This window comes from Lissotriton helveticus, chromosome 5_1 (genome assembly GCF_964261635.1).
Source record: "Lissotriton helveticus chromosome 5_1, aLisHel1.1, whole genome shotgun sequence".
Lineage (NCBI taxonomy): Eukaryota > Metazoa > Chordata > Amphibia > Caudata > Salamandridae > Lissotriton > Lissotriton helveticus.
The window spans coordinates 268,497,645-268,517,759 of record NC_136065.1 but is presented as its reverse complement, the minus strand read 5'-3'; the positions used below and the strand labels follow the sequence as shown (position 1 = coordinate 268,517,759).

Below are 20,115 nucleotides of genomic sequence, written 5' to 3'. Positions count from 1 at the left end.
GGACTTGAAGGATGCTTACTTTCACATCCCTGTCCTGCCGGCCCACCAGCGTTACCTACAGTACACGGTAGGCCACAAGCTCTTTCAGTTTACTGTGCTCCCCTTTGGCCTTACCAGCGCCCCTCGGGTGTTCACAAAAGTGATGGCGGTGGTCGCAGCTCATCTGCGCAGATCAGGGGTTCCAGTCTTCCCCCTATCTCGACGACTGGATGTTGAAGGCGGGATCTCCCCAGGCAGTCATTTCCCACCTCCAGACTACGGCCGACCTCCTGCATTCGCTCAGGTTCTCCATCAACATGCTGAAGTCACACCTGACTCCCTCTCAGAAGCTCCTCTTCATCGGAGCGGTTCTGGACACAACGCAGTTTCGGGTCTATCCTTCCGAGCAGCAAGTCCGGGATATTCGTACTATGATTCTGATCTTTCAGCCTCTATCCCAGGTTTCGGTCAGGATGACCCCCGGCGCCTGGGCCTGATGACCTCCTGCATCCTGCTGGTGGACCATGCCAGATGGCATATGCGGGCTTTGCAGTGGGACCTGAAGTTCCAGTGGGTACTTCAGGGGAACCTGTCTGATTGCGTTAAGATCTCAGAGGGCACTGCACATCAATGCAGAGGTGACTAACGAACCAGGATTGGCTCTACGGCAGATCCCTCTCCCTTCCCCAACCAGAGTTCACAGTGCTGACTGATGCATCACTTCTGGGATGGGGCGGCCACATGGGGGAGGCGGAGATCAGAGGTCTCTGGTGTCCAGCAGAGTCCGGGCTCCACATTACCTTCTGTAGTTCCGGGCTATTCGTCTTGCACTCAAAGCATTTCTCCTTCTGTCCGAGTAAGAGAGGTGCAGGCATTCACAGACAACACCACCACCATGCGGTACTGCAACAAACAAGAGGCCCTCTGCCTCTATACATGGCTGGAACATCAGGGCATATCCCTAGTGGTTCAACACCTGACAGGTTCCCTGAACGCCAGGGCGGCAAACTCAGCAGCAGGTGTATGATGGATCACGAATTGCCTCTTCACTCAGAGGTGGTGCAAGGACTCTTTCAACAGTGGGGAGTGCCTTGGTTAGATCTATTTGCCACGTAAAAGAACGTGCAATGTCAGCAATTCTACGCGCTGGCATTTCCAAGGTGGCACTCGCTAGGCAAAGCTTTTCATCGCTAGTGGAGTTGCGGTCTTCTATAAGCCTTTTCGCCTATACCACTTCTGCTCAGAGTGCTAAAGAAGATCAGGCTCAAGTCATTCTTATGGCTCCGGATTGGGCACGAAGAGTCTGATATCCCGAGCTGCTACACATGGCCATCGATCTTCTGTCGTAGCAGCATTGGACGGTCCTCCACCGAACCTGTCCAGCCTCTACGTCCTTGCATGGAGATTGAGTGGCGGCAGTTGACATCGTTTTACCTGCCTCCCGAAGTCTGTGATGTTATCGTGGCAACCAGGCGTCCCTCTACTAAAACGGTATACGCCTGTAGAGGGAACTAATTTGTGGCATGGTGCGCAGTAAAGGCTGTGGATCCTCTTTCTGCCCCTCTTTCTGAGGTTCTCTTGTTCCTCCTTTCTTTGGCCCAGCAGGGCTCTGCTCTGACATTCTAAAGGGCTACCTCTCGGCCATTTCAGCCTTTCCTGGGCTTCCTGATCAGCCTTCTCTTTTCAAGTCCCCTGTTGTAAATCGCTTCCTTAAGGGCATTACTCATCTTTTACAATAAGAAATAATTTCTGTGGCCTCCTTCTCAATGTGTCAATATCTTTACACAGTGTCCGTGAGTGCTCTACTTGCATAGGCTACCAGCACACAAAGTTCATTGCTTTGTTGCTGGAGCAGCATGGCATTATAACGACTATGGTTGGCGTTGACAGACAACTCAGTTGATTTCTGAGCAAACTTAGTGTTTGAGGCATGTGTGGCTTTAGATAGATAGTGGATTTAGAAGATTCCTCCTCCTGCTTGTAATGCGCATGGTTATCAACTCCATTGTTAGATTGTTTTCTTTTCAATGTCTGGTTCAGACTTGTGCTGCACTTCCACACCGTTGTGGTTCATTGTTTCGGTTTACATGGTTCTTTCCCTCTGTCGGTATTGTAATCGATCGTGTTTCTGTTTCCTTTCTGTTTGGATCGTTGACTCCTGCGTTCAACGTCTGCTTTTCGTCAACCTCGGTCCCACATGGGCCTTTGCCCTTCTGGGCTTTTTTGCGCCTTCAGGTGCATATCGCTCACCATGTTCTCTTGGTGATGTAATGGATGCCTTCCTTGCTGTGTATGTAAAGAAACGCACCCAGGCAAACAATATGACTACTGGCACAAGTTAGATGGCAAACAGAACAAAATTAATGATACACAACTGTGTTAGCATATAAAGTAAATTTTAATGAATTTCATAAAAGACGTCATGAGTGAAATCATTGACATAATGATAAAATTTGATAAAAAGATAGGTTCATTATCACATATGCATTGATTTTATAAAAATTATAATACAAGTATAGGATGATTTCCTGTCTACGCGTTTCGACACGTTGAAGGTGTCTTCCTCAGGACTTTACCATCATGATTCTGTAAATAAATAAATAATCTTATACATTTTTGTCTTTATGCTAAACAGTAAGTAGTGCTGAATACAGTTTGCCGAATTCTAGAGGCCAGTAATATGTTCAAATTTCATGATATACCGTATAACAATGCTTCAAAATACCAATGAATATCAAACAGACATGCCTATATTTGCATTAATTGAAAAACCGAACAATTAACATTTCTTAAAACATTTGTCACTACTGAGACACATAGAACAGAGTAGTAAACATGCTTGAATTTACATTAGTGAAGTAAACAGTTGATATTTTATATAGCATATGCCCAGATGGAAAGCACATAAAGCAAGATAAAAGGAATATGCTTCAGGTGGTAAGCATCAGGGCAGAAAAAAAAGGGGGGGATGGTGTTTATTTACTCATTATGGGTGTTGCATTGGTAGAATTTAGTCTATTTTAGGTCAGGGGGGCCTATTTATACGTCATAATAGGGACATAATATATCATCACGATAATATTTTTAGCAAAGTACCTGCATTTGTGGTGAAGAGACCGATGATAAAACAACACAGTGGCTTGTGTGGTCTCTAAATAGCAGTTATCTATAGATTTATAGGATAGAAATAAACATAAACTCTATCTCTAGTTTGATATTACACAGGTTAACCTCCTTGATGATGATTACATTTTCCTTTTACTCTCACCTGTCTTTAAGAGTTCTGATGGCTGCTAGATGTAGACTTCTTATAGATAATTCTATGTGGGACCATGTAGTTTCTCAGTAGAATGAGGTTACAATTGCTAATAATCTGAAATTGAACAGAGCTAAAATAAGAAGCTCGCTTCTGAATAGTTGTGCTGAATATAGTGATACTTTTATCTCTCTTACCTGTGTTACTCGAGGTAATGGAAAGACGAAGTGATGAAGTTAAAATGGTTATCCGGTCTAATGGGGTGTGAACCTGTTCGGTTACCGGCTTTCTGTTCAAGGCAAACCAAAGTTGTTTCAGGGTTACATGGTTACCCGGGCAGTTAGTGTTTTAAGATTCTTTCAAAGGTTGGCGGCTATCTGCAGTTAAATAACTGTGCACAAGAGGCTAGATGTTCTAACAAATGGAAAAGTAGCGTGACGTTTTTGCTTCTTACCTGTGTTATGTTAAAACGATTTACGGTTATACTTAAAACAGGGTGACGTGATTGTCGAAGTTAGTTGACGTTAGTTGGCCAACAATTATCTGAAATTAAAATAATTATATGGGCAGTTAGGAATAATGGCACTAATTGCACGGTGATGGTAAACGCATACATTTTAGTTACTTCTTACCCATATGAGGCGAGGTAAAACCGTGCCGGAAATGCGTTGTTTGTCAAGCAGTAACGGTTTATGATGTCAGACGTCCGGCTACCTAAAGTTGAAAATCGCCGTGTATAGATGTTACTATTACGGTATGCTTGACGGGTTTATTATTATAGCTCGCGCTAGATTCTATTTAGTCTCTTACCTGAAATAGACGGAAGAGCGACGTGCCGTCTTAACACGAACAAACGGCTAAGGTTTCAGTGAAAGAATCTGAGTAGGTTGCGCTGATGGGTTTATATAATGCATTGCGCCATTGGTTATCGGAGCTAGATGGTTTCTTAAAGGTATATAGCTTAATTCGCCATGTGATGGTTTCTTAAAGGTGTATAACTTAATTAGCCATATGTTACTCAATACGTTTCCCAGAGTATGAGTAGCAAGTCGGGGCTGGTAAAATGCAGGGATGGAAGAGAGGGAGAAAGGGCGGGGCTGGATCACCGGGGGCAGGAAAGATATCAGTTCATTTGACACATTAACTGAGGCACATAATTTTTAGTTATTAGCAGAACCTAATCTGATCTGTAGTCTAATTTTTTTAATTTATTGATTACTTTAAAGAATAACGTTCTCCCACGGTAATTCTTTATTCAAGCCATGGGTGAAAGTCCTCAAGGAAAAGATCCAAAATACTTCTTTCTTTTTTCTGATTTTATCACCGCCATTGTTATTAGGTGTATGGATCTTTTCCAAGATGCGCCATTTGATGTCAGATGGGGAGTGTTGGAATTCAGAAAAGTGGTTCACAAGTGGGGCTGTTAATTTGCGTGTTTTAATAGCGGACCTATGCTCTGTGAGACGGGTTTTTATTGCACAGGAAGTTTCGCCCACATAGCCCAAATTGCATGGGCATATAATGAGATATATTATGTTACATGTGTTACATGTCCATACCTCTTTTGCTTGTATGTTGAATTGGTTGAAAGTGAATGTTTCTCCTGGTATAATGCCGTCACAAGATTGGCAAGACCCACACCGGGAAGTGCCCTTGATAGTATTGGTACCTTGTATTGATTTTTGTAGAAAAGGGGTTTTGGTGGTTACTGCAGTATACCGTGATCGAACTACTAGGTCTTTTAAATTTTTATTACGACGGTGTGCAAACAGTGTTTTTTTGAGTTTGAGTTGTGACTAGTCTATATTTAATAGATGCCAGTTGGCATTGATGATTTGCTTAACTGTAGCATTCAGCGTAGAGTGCTTCGTAATGCAGACTAGTTTTGGTTCTTGTTGCTCTTTTTGTGACGTAAGTAAGGCATCTCGATCGTAAAATCGGGCTCTTTTATATGCTTCTCTGACGAGACGATGTGGATAGCCTCGTTCGAGAAATTTTTGTTTCATTATTGTCGATTGAGAGTCATAGTCTTTGAGGTTTGTACAATTTCTTCTCACTCTGAGAAATTGTGAAAAGGGGATGCCATCTTTCTGATTTCTAGGATGGTAGCTAGAGAAGTGGAGCAAGGTGTTCCTTGCTGTAGGCTTTGTGTATAGATCTACCTCTAGCTTATTGGATTAATTCCTGATGTAGATATCCAGGAACTCAACTTGCGTTGTGCTGATGTGCGCAGTGAAGCGAAGATTGTTATCTGCAAGATTGAGCCAATCCAAGAATTCTTCTAGTGTCAGTTCCCCATTGGTCCAGATGAAAAAAATATCATCAATAAATCTGTACCAATGGGAAACAGACTCAAAGAATGGGGCCATTTCATTGTATACATGTTTGGACTCAAAGAGAGCCATATATATATATATATATTAGCTATGGATGGAGCCATAGCTGCCCCATACTAACGCCTTTTGTTTGTTGGTACATGTGCTCGCCAAACTGAAAGACGTTTTCTTTAAGGACTAATGACAGGCATTCAAAAATGAACGGTTTGCAGCAAGGTATTTGGTACATGTCTATGAACCACATAGCCTCTATTTCTTCTTTCTGTTGGATGTTACTGTACAGGGATTCAACATCCAAAGTGACCATTAGGTCACTATATTGATTAAAAGGTAGATGTTCAACCTTTGTAATGATGGACCCTGTATCTTTGATGTAGGCGGGAGTAAGCGGAATATAAGGTCTGATAACATTGTCTAGATATTTTGAGATAGCCTCGGTAGGGGTACCTATTGTAGAAACAATTGGACGATAGGGTGGATTTTGCTGATTTTTATGCATTTTAGGTGTACCATAAATGCAGGCTATCTTTTTTGCGATTTGTTCAAAAATTCATATTCCTTTTTATTAATTACTTTTTCATTGAGGGCTTTTGTTGTAATTGTTTGAATTTTTTTAATTACTCTGTCTGTGGCGTTGATTGTAATTTTTTTTATAAAACAGTGGGTCATTCAGCATGTTTAGCATGTTAGTCTCATAGGTGGTGGTCGATAAGAACGATGCCACCTCCTTTGTCACTGCTCTTAACAACAATGGATTTATTATTTTTCAAGTTGTTAAGAGATTTATATTCTTCTTTGGAAATGTTATATCTCGGTCTGGGCCTATTTGGTCCAACGAGGGAGTGAATGTTGATGGTAAGGCTACGATGTTGTTTGTTCTAATATCTTGATCTATGTCGTCTTTATTCATAAAAAACTTTTGTAGTCTTATTTTTCTAAAGGAGTGCATGTCCTGGTGTAATTCAAATATATCTACATTTGAATGGGGAACAAATGTTAATCCTTTCGTTAATAAAGACACATCTGATGCATCTAGCTTGTGTTTTGAAAGGTTAAAAATGGGTATTACATCCATTGTCTTTGATATTGTTTGTTGCGTGTCTCTAGGTAATGTTGAGGTTCCGTGTGGTACTGGTGAGTGTGGTAATGGCCTCTCGATTGGGGTTGAAATCTCACTCTTTGTCGTCCCCGTTTCGCACCGCGATAACCTAAAAATAGGCTGGCGTATGTTTCCACGTCCATTGTGTGAGTTATGTGGACCTTCCTCATGGTAGTTAGAGTCATTATCCGAATCAGGGTCCGAGGAGTCTGAAAAGGTATTTATCTTTTGTGGGTTGTAGTTAGTTTCCCCTTGACAGTAGTCTGTTTTATAAAAATTATCTCCAAGGTAAGGGTATGTTCGCTCCACAGTATAGAATCTTTTGTCCTTTGTGAATTTCTCTTGTTTCCTTTTTGCGAGATATTCTGCAAAGGACAATATGTCTTTTTTCAAGGTTTCCAGTTGTTTATCGGCCTCCTCTATCGTTGATGATTTTTTTATTTTCTCTTCCAGTTCCTCTATCTCTTTTTTATGTCTAACGCTAGCTCTTTAGATGTTGCGATAATAAGGATCATAAGATCCCGGGAGCATCTGCTGGCTATCATACTCCATTTATGTAGAAATGTTTTCACATCTACAAAAAGGCCTGGGATATTCCTAATTCTTAATCCTAATGGGATAATACCAGCTTTTAAGTAATTGGGCATAAATTCTCCGTGGGCCTCTAGCCTTATTAGTTTTTTCTTTAGATTGGACAGTTTGCCTATGTCACTGTTATTTAGGGAATTGGACATAAGACTATGATTTGAGGGCACATTGGTACCTACTAGTGTGGCGAAGTCTTCATCGGAGAAACCAAATGTCTCCATTTGGGCCATACCAGAATAATGTTTAAAGAAACACCAGTATCTGCAAATGAGTAAGATGAAAAAAGGAAAGGTAGAAAATTAATAAAGTACAATACTTAATAAGCAATGTCTGAATGTAACACACAACAACAATATTAAAGCGGTCACACAAAATATCTTTGGACCAATCTCCATCAAATCTAAAATTTGCCTCTAGCACAACAAGGCTGCTTGCAATGCCTGCCGCTCCTTCTGTTTGAAGAAAACACCACGCGACCATCGGGCTCGATGCCTCAAGATGTCTCAGAGGTGCGCAGATGACACACTGGACTCCCTAGTAGTTGCTTCCTCCCGTAAAAGGGCCAACTCTCAAAGCACTGGTGATGCTCCTCCACCAAATAAGGAGAGAGTAAGGAAATAGATGCTTCAGTTAAGAGGGTAGCTGTGCAATCGGCCAACCATTACGGATTTCCAATTCAATTGGGCTGCTTTCTAGGTACGACCGTGCCCATTGGGATGAAATGATGGAACTCCTCCAATACCTCCCAGAAGAGCACAGGAAAAGTGGGTATGAGATTGTCTCTTAAGGGAAACAGATCTCCAACACCCTCATTCGCTGTGCCTTAGATGCTGCTGACACTGCTGCTAGGGGGGGGGTCAACTCTAGTGTCCTTTTGCGCAGGCATGCATGGCTCCATATCTCCAGTTTCAAACTGGAGGTCCAGAAAAATTTGCTCAACCTGCCCTTCTATGGGCATTATCTCTTTGGACCACAAGTTGACCAATTCTTAAAAACGATAAAGAAGGACACTGATACAGCTAAAGCAATGGGTGCTCTTCAAACCCCTACCCCACATCGGCTCCTTTCACTATGCATTCTACCTTGGAGGTTCCCAGACCAACTCCCCGGAAACATCCACTTCGTTCTAAAGTTTACACGCCCAACACCCCTCTCACAGAGGCTATTTCGAGTATCCTACAGAGGGAACAACTCGAAAGGCAGAGGTAAAGGTGGCTCTTTAAAGAAGCTGCCACTATATCCTGACTTACAACCCCCCCCCCCCCCCTCCCAAACCACATAACACCAGTCAGGGGTCATCTAGAGGGGTTCTTTCCCACTTGGTCGAATGTCAGCTCCGACTCATGTTTGGAAGTGTAGATAAAAAATTAAAAAAACACTCTACTACACTTCCAAATACTGGACGGAGAATTTTGGTGCCGTACACTGTCCAAACAGGAAACCAAGGAGTCTTGGAATTAGGATTCCTGGGGTAGTTTCATCAACGACATCAAGGAGTCTTGAGATTAGGATTTCTGTGGTAATTTCGCCGAAAGGTTGTTTTGCATTTACTAGCTTTTAAGGAACACAGCTTGGATATTACTAAAGAGAAGTGAAGTGTGTATATGAACCACAGGATCGTGAAGGACTCATCTATCTGGACGCAGTTTGTGAATATTTATTACAATAGTAGATCACCACATTTTTTCCAGTCTATGCCGAGAAGAATCTTGTGTGTTGCGGTGGCTTCGATCGCTTGCCCTGACGAAGCCTTTGTAAGGTGAAACGCATTGGCTGCCCTCTTTTTTGGAAACATCAACAACCAAGACCCACGAGCATCTATTCCAGTGATTCAATGCCTATGTGATCTTCAAAACTTTTCTTCTGTTGCCTCTCTATTCTCTGTACAAAAGCGTCCTCCAGTCTGGCTGCATGCAAGTTTGTGTATCTTTGCAAATTGTTGGTTGTTGGTTTGTCATCTGTGTGCATGAGGTACCTGGAAGTCAATATTTCTGTATGCATGGTTGCTTATAATTCTTTATGCCTGCTTGCATGATTGCCTCTGTGGATTTTGGCCACTGGGCATGGATGCTTAAATGTTTCATTGGAGTGTGTGCATTGGTGGTGGATTAGGGGACACCCAGTCTCTTGGTCTATATGCACGTATGCTTATATTTTATTTTCCTTTTCACATGGAGCTCAACACAACTTCAGGGCTGTTTCAAAGGCTTGGTTGCTGGTATCGGTCTAGTCTAGTTGGCACGTAAAATGCATCCATTTGTTGAGTAAGAAGATGATCAATAAGTGAGCTCTTCCACTGGGATGAAAATAGAAAGCCTGTTTTAAAGTTAGGTGCCTCTATGCATGTATGTTATTGTCTCTGTACACATTCATTATACAAACACCACCCCTAATAATTTTGTCACTGCTTATTGAATTTTCCTATTCGTTTTGCATCCAGCCACCTAGGCTTCAATTAACTCTGAGTGGACATCATTGTTAACATGGAATTCTTCTTCTTGGTGGTTTCTTGGCTAATTAGCTTGATATTTTTTTTTGTATGCAGGTTACACTTTTTGTGTACTCTGATTTGTTGCTGTTCACGAAGGAAGATGACTATGGACGTTGCAATGTGTTGCGGAATCCACTTTACCTGCATAGCACGAAACTCCGAGAGGGTGAGTAGGCCATGTTGGTCAGCACAGGAACGTGTGACATTTTTATCTTTTTCAACTTTGGTGGTGCATATTGTATAAAGATATTGTTATATGTGCAATTTGGACTAAGAGGTACCAGTGACGGCTGGTCCATGATGCGTACTAATGCTAGAAATTCCACGAAAAGGGAGCTCAAACCAGTTCACTTCTAACTTGCATATCAATAAACATGCTTGAAATTCCTAGTGTTACTAGTCAACATAGATGTTGAGTGATTGAAGTTCTTCGAGCGACATATGATCCGGAGGTGGAAAGAGGTTTAGGGGGTAGATTGTGGTTTTTTAAAATGAAGGTGAATTGGCCTGTTTTGTCAAGGTCAGGAAAGAAATCTGGGCTACGTACTGAGTCATCAGGTAGACCCACACAGCCTCAGAGAGATCATAGCTATATTTGATCAAATTCGCTGGAATAATGCTGAGGTAGCAATTGGTAGGTCTGAAGTTCTTTATTGTAACAGCGAGCTCTTTACTGGTAGAGTAGAAAGTGGTCCTGATAGTATAGGTTTCAGTTGAATCATTTTGCACGATGCGTAGATGAAGATTGCCTTTGCCCTGATGTATCTGTTTTTTATTAATTAGCAGAGGAATTAATGTCATTAAGACAGTAAGGGCAGCAATATGATTTCTACGGAAGCGATCGATGTTATGATCAATGTACTGAAATGGGATCCTGAGGGTTCGGGAAAAGCATCTATCTGGTCTTGGTTATACTAAAAAAACGTTTTTTATACAAAAATCATTGTAGTCGTAATGCAAGATATGCATAATTTATTTTTCCGTCTCAGAAACCCCTTTTAAAATGCCATAGCAAACAAGGAGCATATATTGCTATTGTGACAGCATCAGTACTGTTATCAGAATGCAAGCTTCCTAAGCACACGGACTGTGTACAGGATAGGCTGAAGTACGAGCTTCTCATACGCAAAGCACTAATGCGCACCATTTCTACAGCTCAAAGAGCAGGCGATTCTTGTTCCAGCACAACTGCAGCTTTAATTTGAGGCAGGATGGAAGCTTGAGGTATAGGAGGGCACAAAATTGTGAGTGGCTGAGGTAGCAGGCGATGGTGATAGTGGAGCGCTTCTTGTTGATATTTGTTGTCTGATCTATAGCAAGAACACAGAAATCCATTTTATTTCAAAAGAATCATACACTTGGACAATAGACAGATTATTGAAAATTTTGAAATACAAATTTCCGCGTAAGTCCATCTGATTTATTATTGACAGAATAAGTGTGTAAACCGCCGATTTAATGGCACACAAATTTACAAAGCAAATGTGTTTCAGCGGTACGCCTTCCTCAGTGAACACTGATTATTTCTTGGAGCGTGGATACTTGCGCGAGTCTCTGCCCTCGCGCACCAAGCACCTGCTAATGAGTGCGAGAGTGTCTGGCACAGAGTGGAGCGTAGATAAAAAATAAAAATAATATATATATATATATATATATATATATATATATATATATATATATATATATATATATATATATCGAACACAATTCTGGCTCAATTTCTCGTGGTCCTCTGGCGCTCTCTCCACCGGTGTCGGGCTACTAAGCAGAGCCCCGCTTTCCAATTATTGTCACAAATCCCTCAAAGAGAGAATTAGTCCGCACTCACAAGGAGATTCTTCCCAATATACCTTTATTCGTCAAGGTTATTCAGCAATTCGGGTTACAACACACCGGTGTGTTGTAACCCGAATTGCTGAATAACCTTGACGAATAAAGGTATATTGGGAAGAATCTCCTTGTGAGTGCGGACTAATTCTCTCTATGAGGGATTTGTGACAATATATATATATATATATATATATATATATATATATATATATATATATATATATATATATATATATATATATATATATACACATAATTGTGAGAAACCTAAGAGGAGTTGTCTTTCCTTAAAGCACATGTTTGATATACCATACTAAACGTGTCCAGTGGTAGACCATTGTTAAAGTTAATGTTTCTCTTTTTGGTTTTGGCAGATCCTTCAGAAGATTTGAGATTTTCCATTATCTGTTACGCGGAGGTGAGCACTATGCACGTTTTTCAAGCAGCACATTATTAATCTGAATGACCATTCCAATGATAGCTACAAGCGAGTCTTGGAACTTTTTTATGCCAAGAATATTCAGTCGCACAAATGAACATTATTCACTCTACAGTGGATCTGCCCACTTTACTGCCTCTGCTCATACAGTCTGCTCGTTTGGAGGAGTGTGAGTGTAAGCGTGGGAGGAATCATTGTACAACTTTGATGATGTGCATTCTGGACTGCTAGAACCCCTACCACCTATCTATGCATAACAATTAAGTTCTTGGTTATTTCTTCTATTTTCAGAATGTAGTAATCGGCTTTCATTTTTCCCCACACTCTCCTTTTGCTGCTTCCTCTTCAAGAAAGAGGTATTTATTATTTTGGATGTACCTATAAGCCTACTGAGGGCCAGCCATTCTTCATCTAAATGTGGGGAGAGGAGTTGGCTTAACGGCTAGGGCGCTCGACCTCGGACCTGGGGATCTGGGTTCGAGTCTCGATAACGACGCCAAAACCTCCTGTGATTCTGGGCAAAGCACTTAATCTCCCCATGCCTAAAATGAAAGTGTGTCCTCATGTAACGTAACTGGAAAATATGTAAAGCGCCCCGATACCTGATTCGGTTCGGGTCTAGTTCGCGCGATATAAAACTATGCAAAAAAAAAAAATTTGTAATAGAGCAACATGTCTGTCTAGATACTCTAATATGTGCCTACGTTTGCACAGATCTCCCAATCCTCTAACGTTCCATGTGAGGCAGTTGATACGGAGACGAGTGTTGCTATCTCGCATAGATTTGATGTCCGAAGAATTAGCGAAGAGCCATTTGGGCAATCCAGACATGGCAGTACCGGGACTTTGTGCTTAACCATTCTATCAGTAACAGCATAGGTAGACGTGCACAAGAAAACAAGCAAAACCATCTCTTTTCCACCCTCCTACACTGGCAGCCCAATCCTGCCAGGGATATAAAATCCACCCAAGCCCTAAGAACCAAAGATAAGTCAATAAAGGATGTATCGAACAGAATGTGGTTCAGGACTGCCATCTATGGCAATACACAATCAGGAGCAATCCAGAGGAAGAGAGAGAAGGGATAAGAAGATGAGAAAGGGGGAACGAGCGACAAGAAGTAGTCCGAGAAGGGGAAGAGAGCCTTCTTAGAGCAGGTAGTGTAGGGTGAGTAGACTATCAAGCAGGGACAGAGGGGAGTTACCCCAGAAGAGCGAAGGACAGATGGAACATGGAAGCAACTAAGTACCAGAATTAGGGGTATCCTACTTGGGGGTGGTCACCCAGAGAGCCACACAGAACCACCAAGCATGGACATGGGTGTCTGGCGAACATCATCATATGCCCATATACCTCGGAAACCAGTAGAGCAGGAATATCAATAACATTACTACTGCAAATATGGGGGACCCCTCTATAGGAAATACTTTAAGACTAGGGAGAAGAGGGGAAAGAGACAACACACCGCTAAATATCCTCTATCATAGCCTATCAATACTTTACATCAAAACCTGATTCTTCTCCATTAGTCTTATACATGTATTCACAACAGTGACATTGAGCCGAGAGATTTTCCATTGTGTTCATTTTTTGCATAACTTCATGTATTTTATATCACTTCAATTTTTCATATTCTTATTTGTATATGCTTTTTCTTTTGTTCATTCAAAGTAGAAAAAGTATCTATACAATAGAAAAACAGAAAACCCCTGGATTAACTTCAATAAATACACACATACCATACCCATTCACACACAAACAAACTCTCACAAAACCTCAACAGATGCAAGCTGCATGAGGTTTTGTGAGAGTTTGTTTGTGTGTGAATGGGTATGGTATGTTTGTATTGATTGAAGTTAATACTGAGGTTTTCTGTGTTTCTATTGTATAGATCTGTTTACAGAATATTGATTGTAATGATTGTGTACATTTTAGTTCTCGTTATGATCTTTTTTTTAAAATACCCATATTTCAGATGCAGAGCCGTACTGGAAATGTCATTGCATATGGGATGTTGGCTAACCGCAGTTTGTTTGATGGGAATACATTTTCGACTGGCCTCTTGAACTGCGATCGTAAAATCTGGAAAGATAGGCACTGTGCTACCCTCAAACTGTACTGTGCATTTGTTCCGAGCTAAACAAAGGACAGTATCTCTGTTGTGATAGTTCCGTATTATGGCAATTATCAGACCGGAGTAGCCCTGGGGATGTCCCAGTATTCTGCACTCGGTGGGCTCTTTTCACAGTCATCCGCTTGGAAAACGCTTCAGCATCAAATATGGTGGTGAGGAGGTGCTCCACAAAGTCTTCCCTTCGGCCAGTGTTCGTGAACTCTGGAATCGCCTTGATTCATAGATTATTTCTACAGGATCTTGTTTCCAAATCTTAATTGTTGGCTGATATTGTTTTGAGTATCTTCTCCATGTTAAGTAGCTGTTCCCCCTGGGTTGACACAGTGTCCTCAACCGCAGATATTCTGTGCTCTGCCTCTGCTATAGGACCATCTTGTTTTTCTTATTAGTGGGTGATAGTGTCCATTCTGGTGCACATGCTATCCATTTTGCTCTCAATGGATGTGAGGCTTTGCTGCATAGCGACGAGCGGGGATTTCATATCTGGTGCCTCAGTGGTCCCCTCCATAGGGGAATCATCTGATCCTATATGGCCCGCTCCACTTCCCACAGTTCAAGCAGATTTGCGGGCATCAAACTGTAGTTTGGTTTGGCACCTGTCTGTTTTCCCCATTGTTATTGGTAGTAGCATGCTCAGGCCTCGGGCACCTCAGCGATTAGTAGAGGTATTGTGTGTCCCTAAGCAATTTCACTGTTGTATATTGAGCCCCATAGTCTCCCAATACCTCTTCAGTCCTTCCTTGAATCAAGGGCTATTGCTGGGTTTCCCTGCATGCACAAAGTCCAATCGCACCTCTGTTAGTCAGAGGATCATGAGCAGACCTGGGCAGTGTAGCAGGATGACACGCAAACTGAAGTGTAGCTGGGCCGATATGTGGAAGTACTGCCCGCTGATGCATCAAAGTACTGTACAGCACATCAATAAGGGGCACCTGGATCTTTGCGCCAAGGAGTGTGTTGTTCGGGAGAGGCAAGCAACCGACAGAAGGGCACACCTAGCGTCTGTAGCAGTCAACTGGTCTCCTGCAGGTAGAGTGTCAATTTGACATCCCATACATAGTAGGCCTTATCAATATGTACCGCGGTCAGTGCCTGCCAAGGAATTCGGGCCCGGGGCGGAAGAGGTCCAGTGGGCTGTGCAGTACGTTTCACCTGCGGATGATGGCCATGATATCCAGGGCACCCGCCCCAGACTCCGCAGATTCATGCGTCACCCAGATCGCCTGCTCAATGTCCTTATAATGAGCAATAATGTGTAGAGTATCCCCTCATCTTCAAGTTGAGCGTACCCTCATCTTCAAGTTGACATGGCATGTAATGAGCGCCCGCAAGAAGGGGCCTGCGTTGCAGTCGCGTAGCCCTAGGCATCGAGTCCACTGCGTTCAGGCCTCCGGGCAGACGGATGCTGTCCTTGTCTCTCAGGCCCTGCGGTCAATTATGGTGAGGCCTGCGCTGCCCAGACCAGGGGCCTGCCACAACGCGTCTCGCCTAGGGAGGCCTCAGTAGAGAAGTGGGATGGAGGCACCACACAGCAGCACCCTCTCTTACGGTCATGGGTCCCATCCACCGTTGCTCACGGCCCTCGGAGACTCAATCAGAGGGGTCTGCAATCCACCGCAGGCAAACGGCTCCACCCGCCTCGCAACTCGGCACATTCCCCTTTCCAGGCAAAAAGAGGACAGGCAGTGCCCCAAAGTTTCTCCGCTGCAGCCTCCGGCTTCGTCTTCTTTCATAGGTCTGTGTTCGGACCCACATTCTTTTAGAGCCGCGTTACAAGCTTGCAGGCCCATAGGACGACAGGGCTGTCTTTGCAGATCAGCTGGAAGTACACTGTATTTCCCCCAGAAAGCAGGGTAATGTGCTTTCCAGCAGTGTTTGCTTTCCGTAAAATGATATTTATAAGTGTGATTTCGGCATCTGGTGCAGGATATTGACGGATGAAGGCCTCGAACTAGAGGAGCCTTGCGTAGGTGCGGCCATCTTGCACGCCGGCTCTTTAGCGCCCTTTCAGTATGTTTAGTTTTGCAGTTTTCCTCCATTTTTTCAGGACAGTCATGTCATTCTCATTTCTGCCTGAGGAGATAGCAAAGGCCCTACAATCTAAGATCCAATCTCAGAATAAGGCAATCTCAAACTCTCCTCTACTATTTTAAACATCAAGAAAAGAACATTAAAGTATCCACTGTAACTCTAAATTTCAAGTGGAACTTGTTTACCTTGCTTAGTCAGGAGCAGAGTCTTATTTATTAGGCTATCACTGACACCGAAAACACTTACAAACTTCTGACGTGGTGACGCCTGAATAAGGGCTCCTTGTCTTCCACCTTGTGGCACAACTGGATGTGAAATCTCATTTGTTCATATTCTGAGCCTGAGCCCATTTCATCTCATGAACGCTTTGTCCGTAATACTCCACTTCTTTTTGCTAGGTCTACTGCCAGAAGAATAGGTTAAACACAACTAACTTTATGTTCTAAGGCACTTTAGCTCCGATTCTGCATAGGCATGTGAGTTTTTGTTTCCATCCTTGTTTGGTGTGTAATGTTGTTCTGGATTTCCGTTTGAATTTGGTCAGTTATTTTCAGGTTTTTTCCAAATGTGTTAAATAAATGCACTTGATGTAGATATCTCTTTGATTTCGAAGTTCTCCTTCGTTCTCTCCCGCTCAAGGGAGGGGAAGTGGAAGCTTTTCAGTTTGTCATCTGTACCTTCCACAGGCTGCAGAACTGTGTACTTTACTGTTTGTTATACGTGGTTGTCCACAAGCACCTTCAGACAGGTTCATGGTTCTTTTCAAATGGTGACTTGACAAACCAAATACTTTTCCCAGACATATGCCAGTGTCACACATCTCCAGTAATTCAAAGCAATACCCTTTCAGACATACATTGCCGCTTAAATCATGCAAAAGAGAAGCATAGAGCTCTTGGTAGTTCCCAAGTTTAGGTGGACAGCAGCTCCTTTATGGAGCACACTACAACACCAGCGACACTCTTACTTTGCTCACCTCAAATATCTGCTTTTCTATCCAAGTTTTAACCCCTTGCATGCTGCGGCGATTCTGCGCCTGTGCGGCAAAATCGCGAGTGGGCGGGTTTATGACGCCAAAATCGCGAGTGGGCGGGTTTATGACGGCCCCCAGCCGTCATCAGCACACGAGCGCCGTAGTGCATGACGGATGGGGGCCGTCATCAGCATGCAAGGGGTTAAGCATGGGATTATGCATAAAAACTTGTATAGAAAAGCAGACATTTGAGGTGAGCTAAGTTAGTTTCGCAGGTGTTGTAGTGTGCTCCATACAGGAGCTGCTCTCCACCTACACTTGGGAACTACCCAGAGTTCTTTGCTTCTTTTTTACATCTTCAATAATATATAACTGACTAAATGTTCAATTAAACAATCTTTGCTGCAGAATATTTTCGTGTATTGTTCCAATGCCTGGATCCTCATGATCTTGTGTTGATATTTCTTGGTGTTCTGTTGTTGGTGGAAGTTTGCGGAGGAACTTTAATGGTCCAGAATATAAATATTCTACTGTATGCCTCACCTGGAGAATTGTCTCCAGCTATGATGCCCCCTTATTCAAAAAATATCTGATCGACCATCCCAAAAGCTAAGACGCTATTGCAGAGATTTCAGTCTGTTTTGTGGGAAAGACAAATGAGATTGTGAGTCTTTAGCATGGATTGTGTGCAAGGGAGCTGAGATAGGCAAGGCTTCCATGTGTATATTTTTAAGACTTTAAGGTGTTTAGTCGGGAATAGAGGGAAGATATGTTAGATGTCAATGTATATAAGTTGGAAGATGAGTGATTGATTTAAGACTGTAAAGAGATAAGATGTGCAAGACTTAAGCATTTTCAACCTGCAAGGAATTTGATCTATGCAAGACTTAAACCTGTATAATTTGTAAGAGAGGTGAGACTTACGAATTCAATCTACTCTAGGGTTAAAGAAGGGAATTATGCAAGAATTGAAGTCGTATATTCTGAAAGTGAATTGGGATATGCAGACTTCAAAGAGCGCAAACATTCAAGACTTTAATCTAGTGTGGAAGAGACGTGAGATAATATATGTGAGACTTTAACCTATGTAATATGGAAAAGATGTAAGATGTGTGTGATTTCAGTGTTTGACAGACTCCGAAGAAAATTAAGCTAGGTGAGTCTTCAGCATGTTTAGTTGGTGAGAGGTGAGATATGTGAGACTTCAGTGAGTACAGGTGGAAAATGCAAGACTTCAGTGTTATAGTCATAGAGGTGAAATATTCAGGTTTTCTTGAAAGAGTGGCGAGTTATGTAAAACTTCCATAGGTACTTCAGTTCATAGACTTGTGTGATCTAGAAAAAAAGGTGAGATATCTGAGACTTCAAACGTTAATCTAGAATCTGGGAGAGAGGTTGAATGTGAAAGTGTTAAGTTCTGGAAGAAAGGAAAGGTGCAAGAATAAAATTGGTCTCATCTGGAAAAGGATGATATTTAAATTCCTTTGGTATTCTTCATTGGTAGAAGGAAGCGGCTTTTCTGTTGAGGTTTGTCAATAGAACAAAGTATTGAGATGTGAGGCTTGTCACATGAGTCTGTGGAGTAACATATGGAGGTTCTGTTTTGTAGAAATAGTGGTAAGTGCATAGAATTGGTATCGGTAAGAGTTTGGAGGAGATCCAGAACGATTCAAATGTGTCTTTTGCATGCATGTGCACTGACCACAATGTGAGGACCTAGCTGGGGTATAGATCACGGGTGTGCTCAGGCATGAGTGCCTTCAGACTTGGCGAGGCCCGCTGTCCGTGCTTGCTGGTAACCAAGGCTGGACTGGACACCAACATCAGTCCTAGCACAAATGTGACCACCGCTGCATTGCATAGAATGGGATCATGGTGGCGTGGCTGGCATTCAGCAGTCTATCTTTCTCTGAAAGCAGCCCCCTGGCATGCAGCCTGCCAGGGAAATGCCAGAGTGGCCGAATGGCTGACCGTACTGTTAACGTGTGTGTGTGTGGAGTGTGTGTGCCCGTGTAAGCGCTCAGAAACGCACATATCTCGTTTTCTGATAAATCTCGAGCATTCAGGGTGGGCAGTGGTTGGCAACTGTTAAGGTGTACCAGATGTACCTGTACTTCTAGCGGATGAGACTTTTGCTTGTGGTTCATATATTTGGGTGCAGTTTATCTTCTGGCTCTCTGGAATACACGGTGCTGATCCTACCCTGTTCTTAAGAGATGTTCTGTCCTTAAGTCTGTACAGCCAAGCAGCCTAAACGCGGGGATCAATGTTTTGCAGTGAATTAAAGTTAAGGGTCTAACGAATCATTTCTTTTGTCATCGCTTTTTTTTTGTTTGTTTTATATAGCACGAAACGGTATCAGAGCGCCGAGTTGCGTTACAAACGGACACATTAATTTTGTTATGCGGGGGGGGGGGGGGGGGGGGAGATAAGTAATTTGCCCAGAATTACAGGATTTTGAGCGTCCTTGCCGAGACTCCAAGCTGTTCCACAGCTTCGATATCTACCGCTCTTTCCGTTATGCCACATCCTCTCCCCATACTGATTGATAGTGAATGTTCTACTTCTGCATAGCATTTTACTTTAAAGGCATGGCGAGGTTGCCTGCACATTTGGGATGGTGTGGCGCTGAGACACCGGGGGCATATCTTGAAGGTCTGCACTCTCCCAGCGCACAGCCGCGCACCTGTCTCGATGCGATTGCATTGTGTAAAGTGCTCGGAGACCCAGCGAGGAAACAGATGCTCATTGCTTCCGAGCTGTCTTGTCTGAGACGCGGTAGATCCTAGTTTGCAGGGCGCTATCTCATCTTCGTGGCACTCTGCGGGGCCCCATGCCTGCAGTGTTCTCATGATGGGTGTCTGCACCGCGCACCGTTTGTGCTCCTGGCATGGCAAGGTCAGTGGTCCTGCTTTCCTCTTAAGTGCCGCTCAATTAAGCTTCCGCGTCGCGCCTGCAC

The 20,115-nt window shown here is 42.9% G+C and overlaps 1 protein-coding gene across 5 annotated transcripts in view; it reads left to right on the top strand.

The window, feature by feature from the left end:
• RGS3 (regulator of G protein signaling 3) overlaps positions 1–20,115 on the top strand; it is a 945,383-nt gene that overhangs the window by 661,070 nt on the left and 264,198 nt on the right. For all 5 annotated transcript variants that reach the window (XM_078642175.1, XM_078642174.1, XM_078642173.1 and 2 more), the window contains 2 exons: positions 9,804–9,915; positions 11,954–11,997. In XM_078642175.1, coding sequence (XP_078498301.1) covers positions 9,804–9,915; positions 11,954–11,997 — 156 coding nt within the window. The remainder of the gene's footprint in view (positions 1–9,803; positions 9,916–11,953; positions 11,998–20,115) is intronic.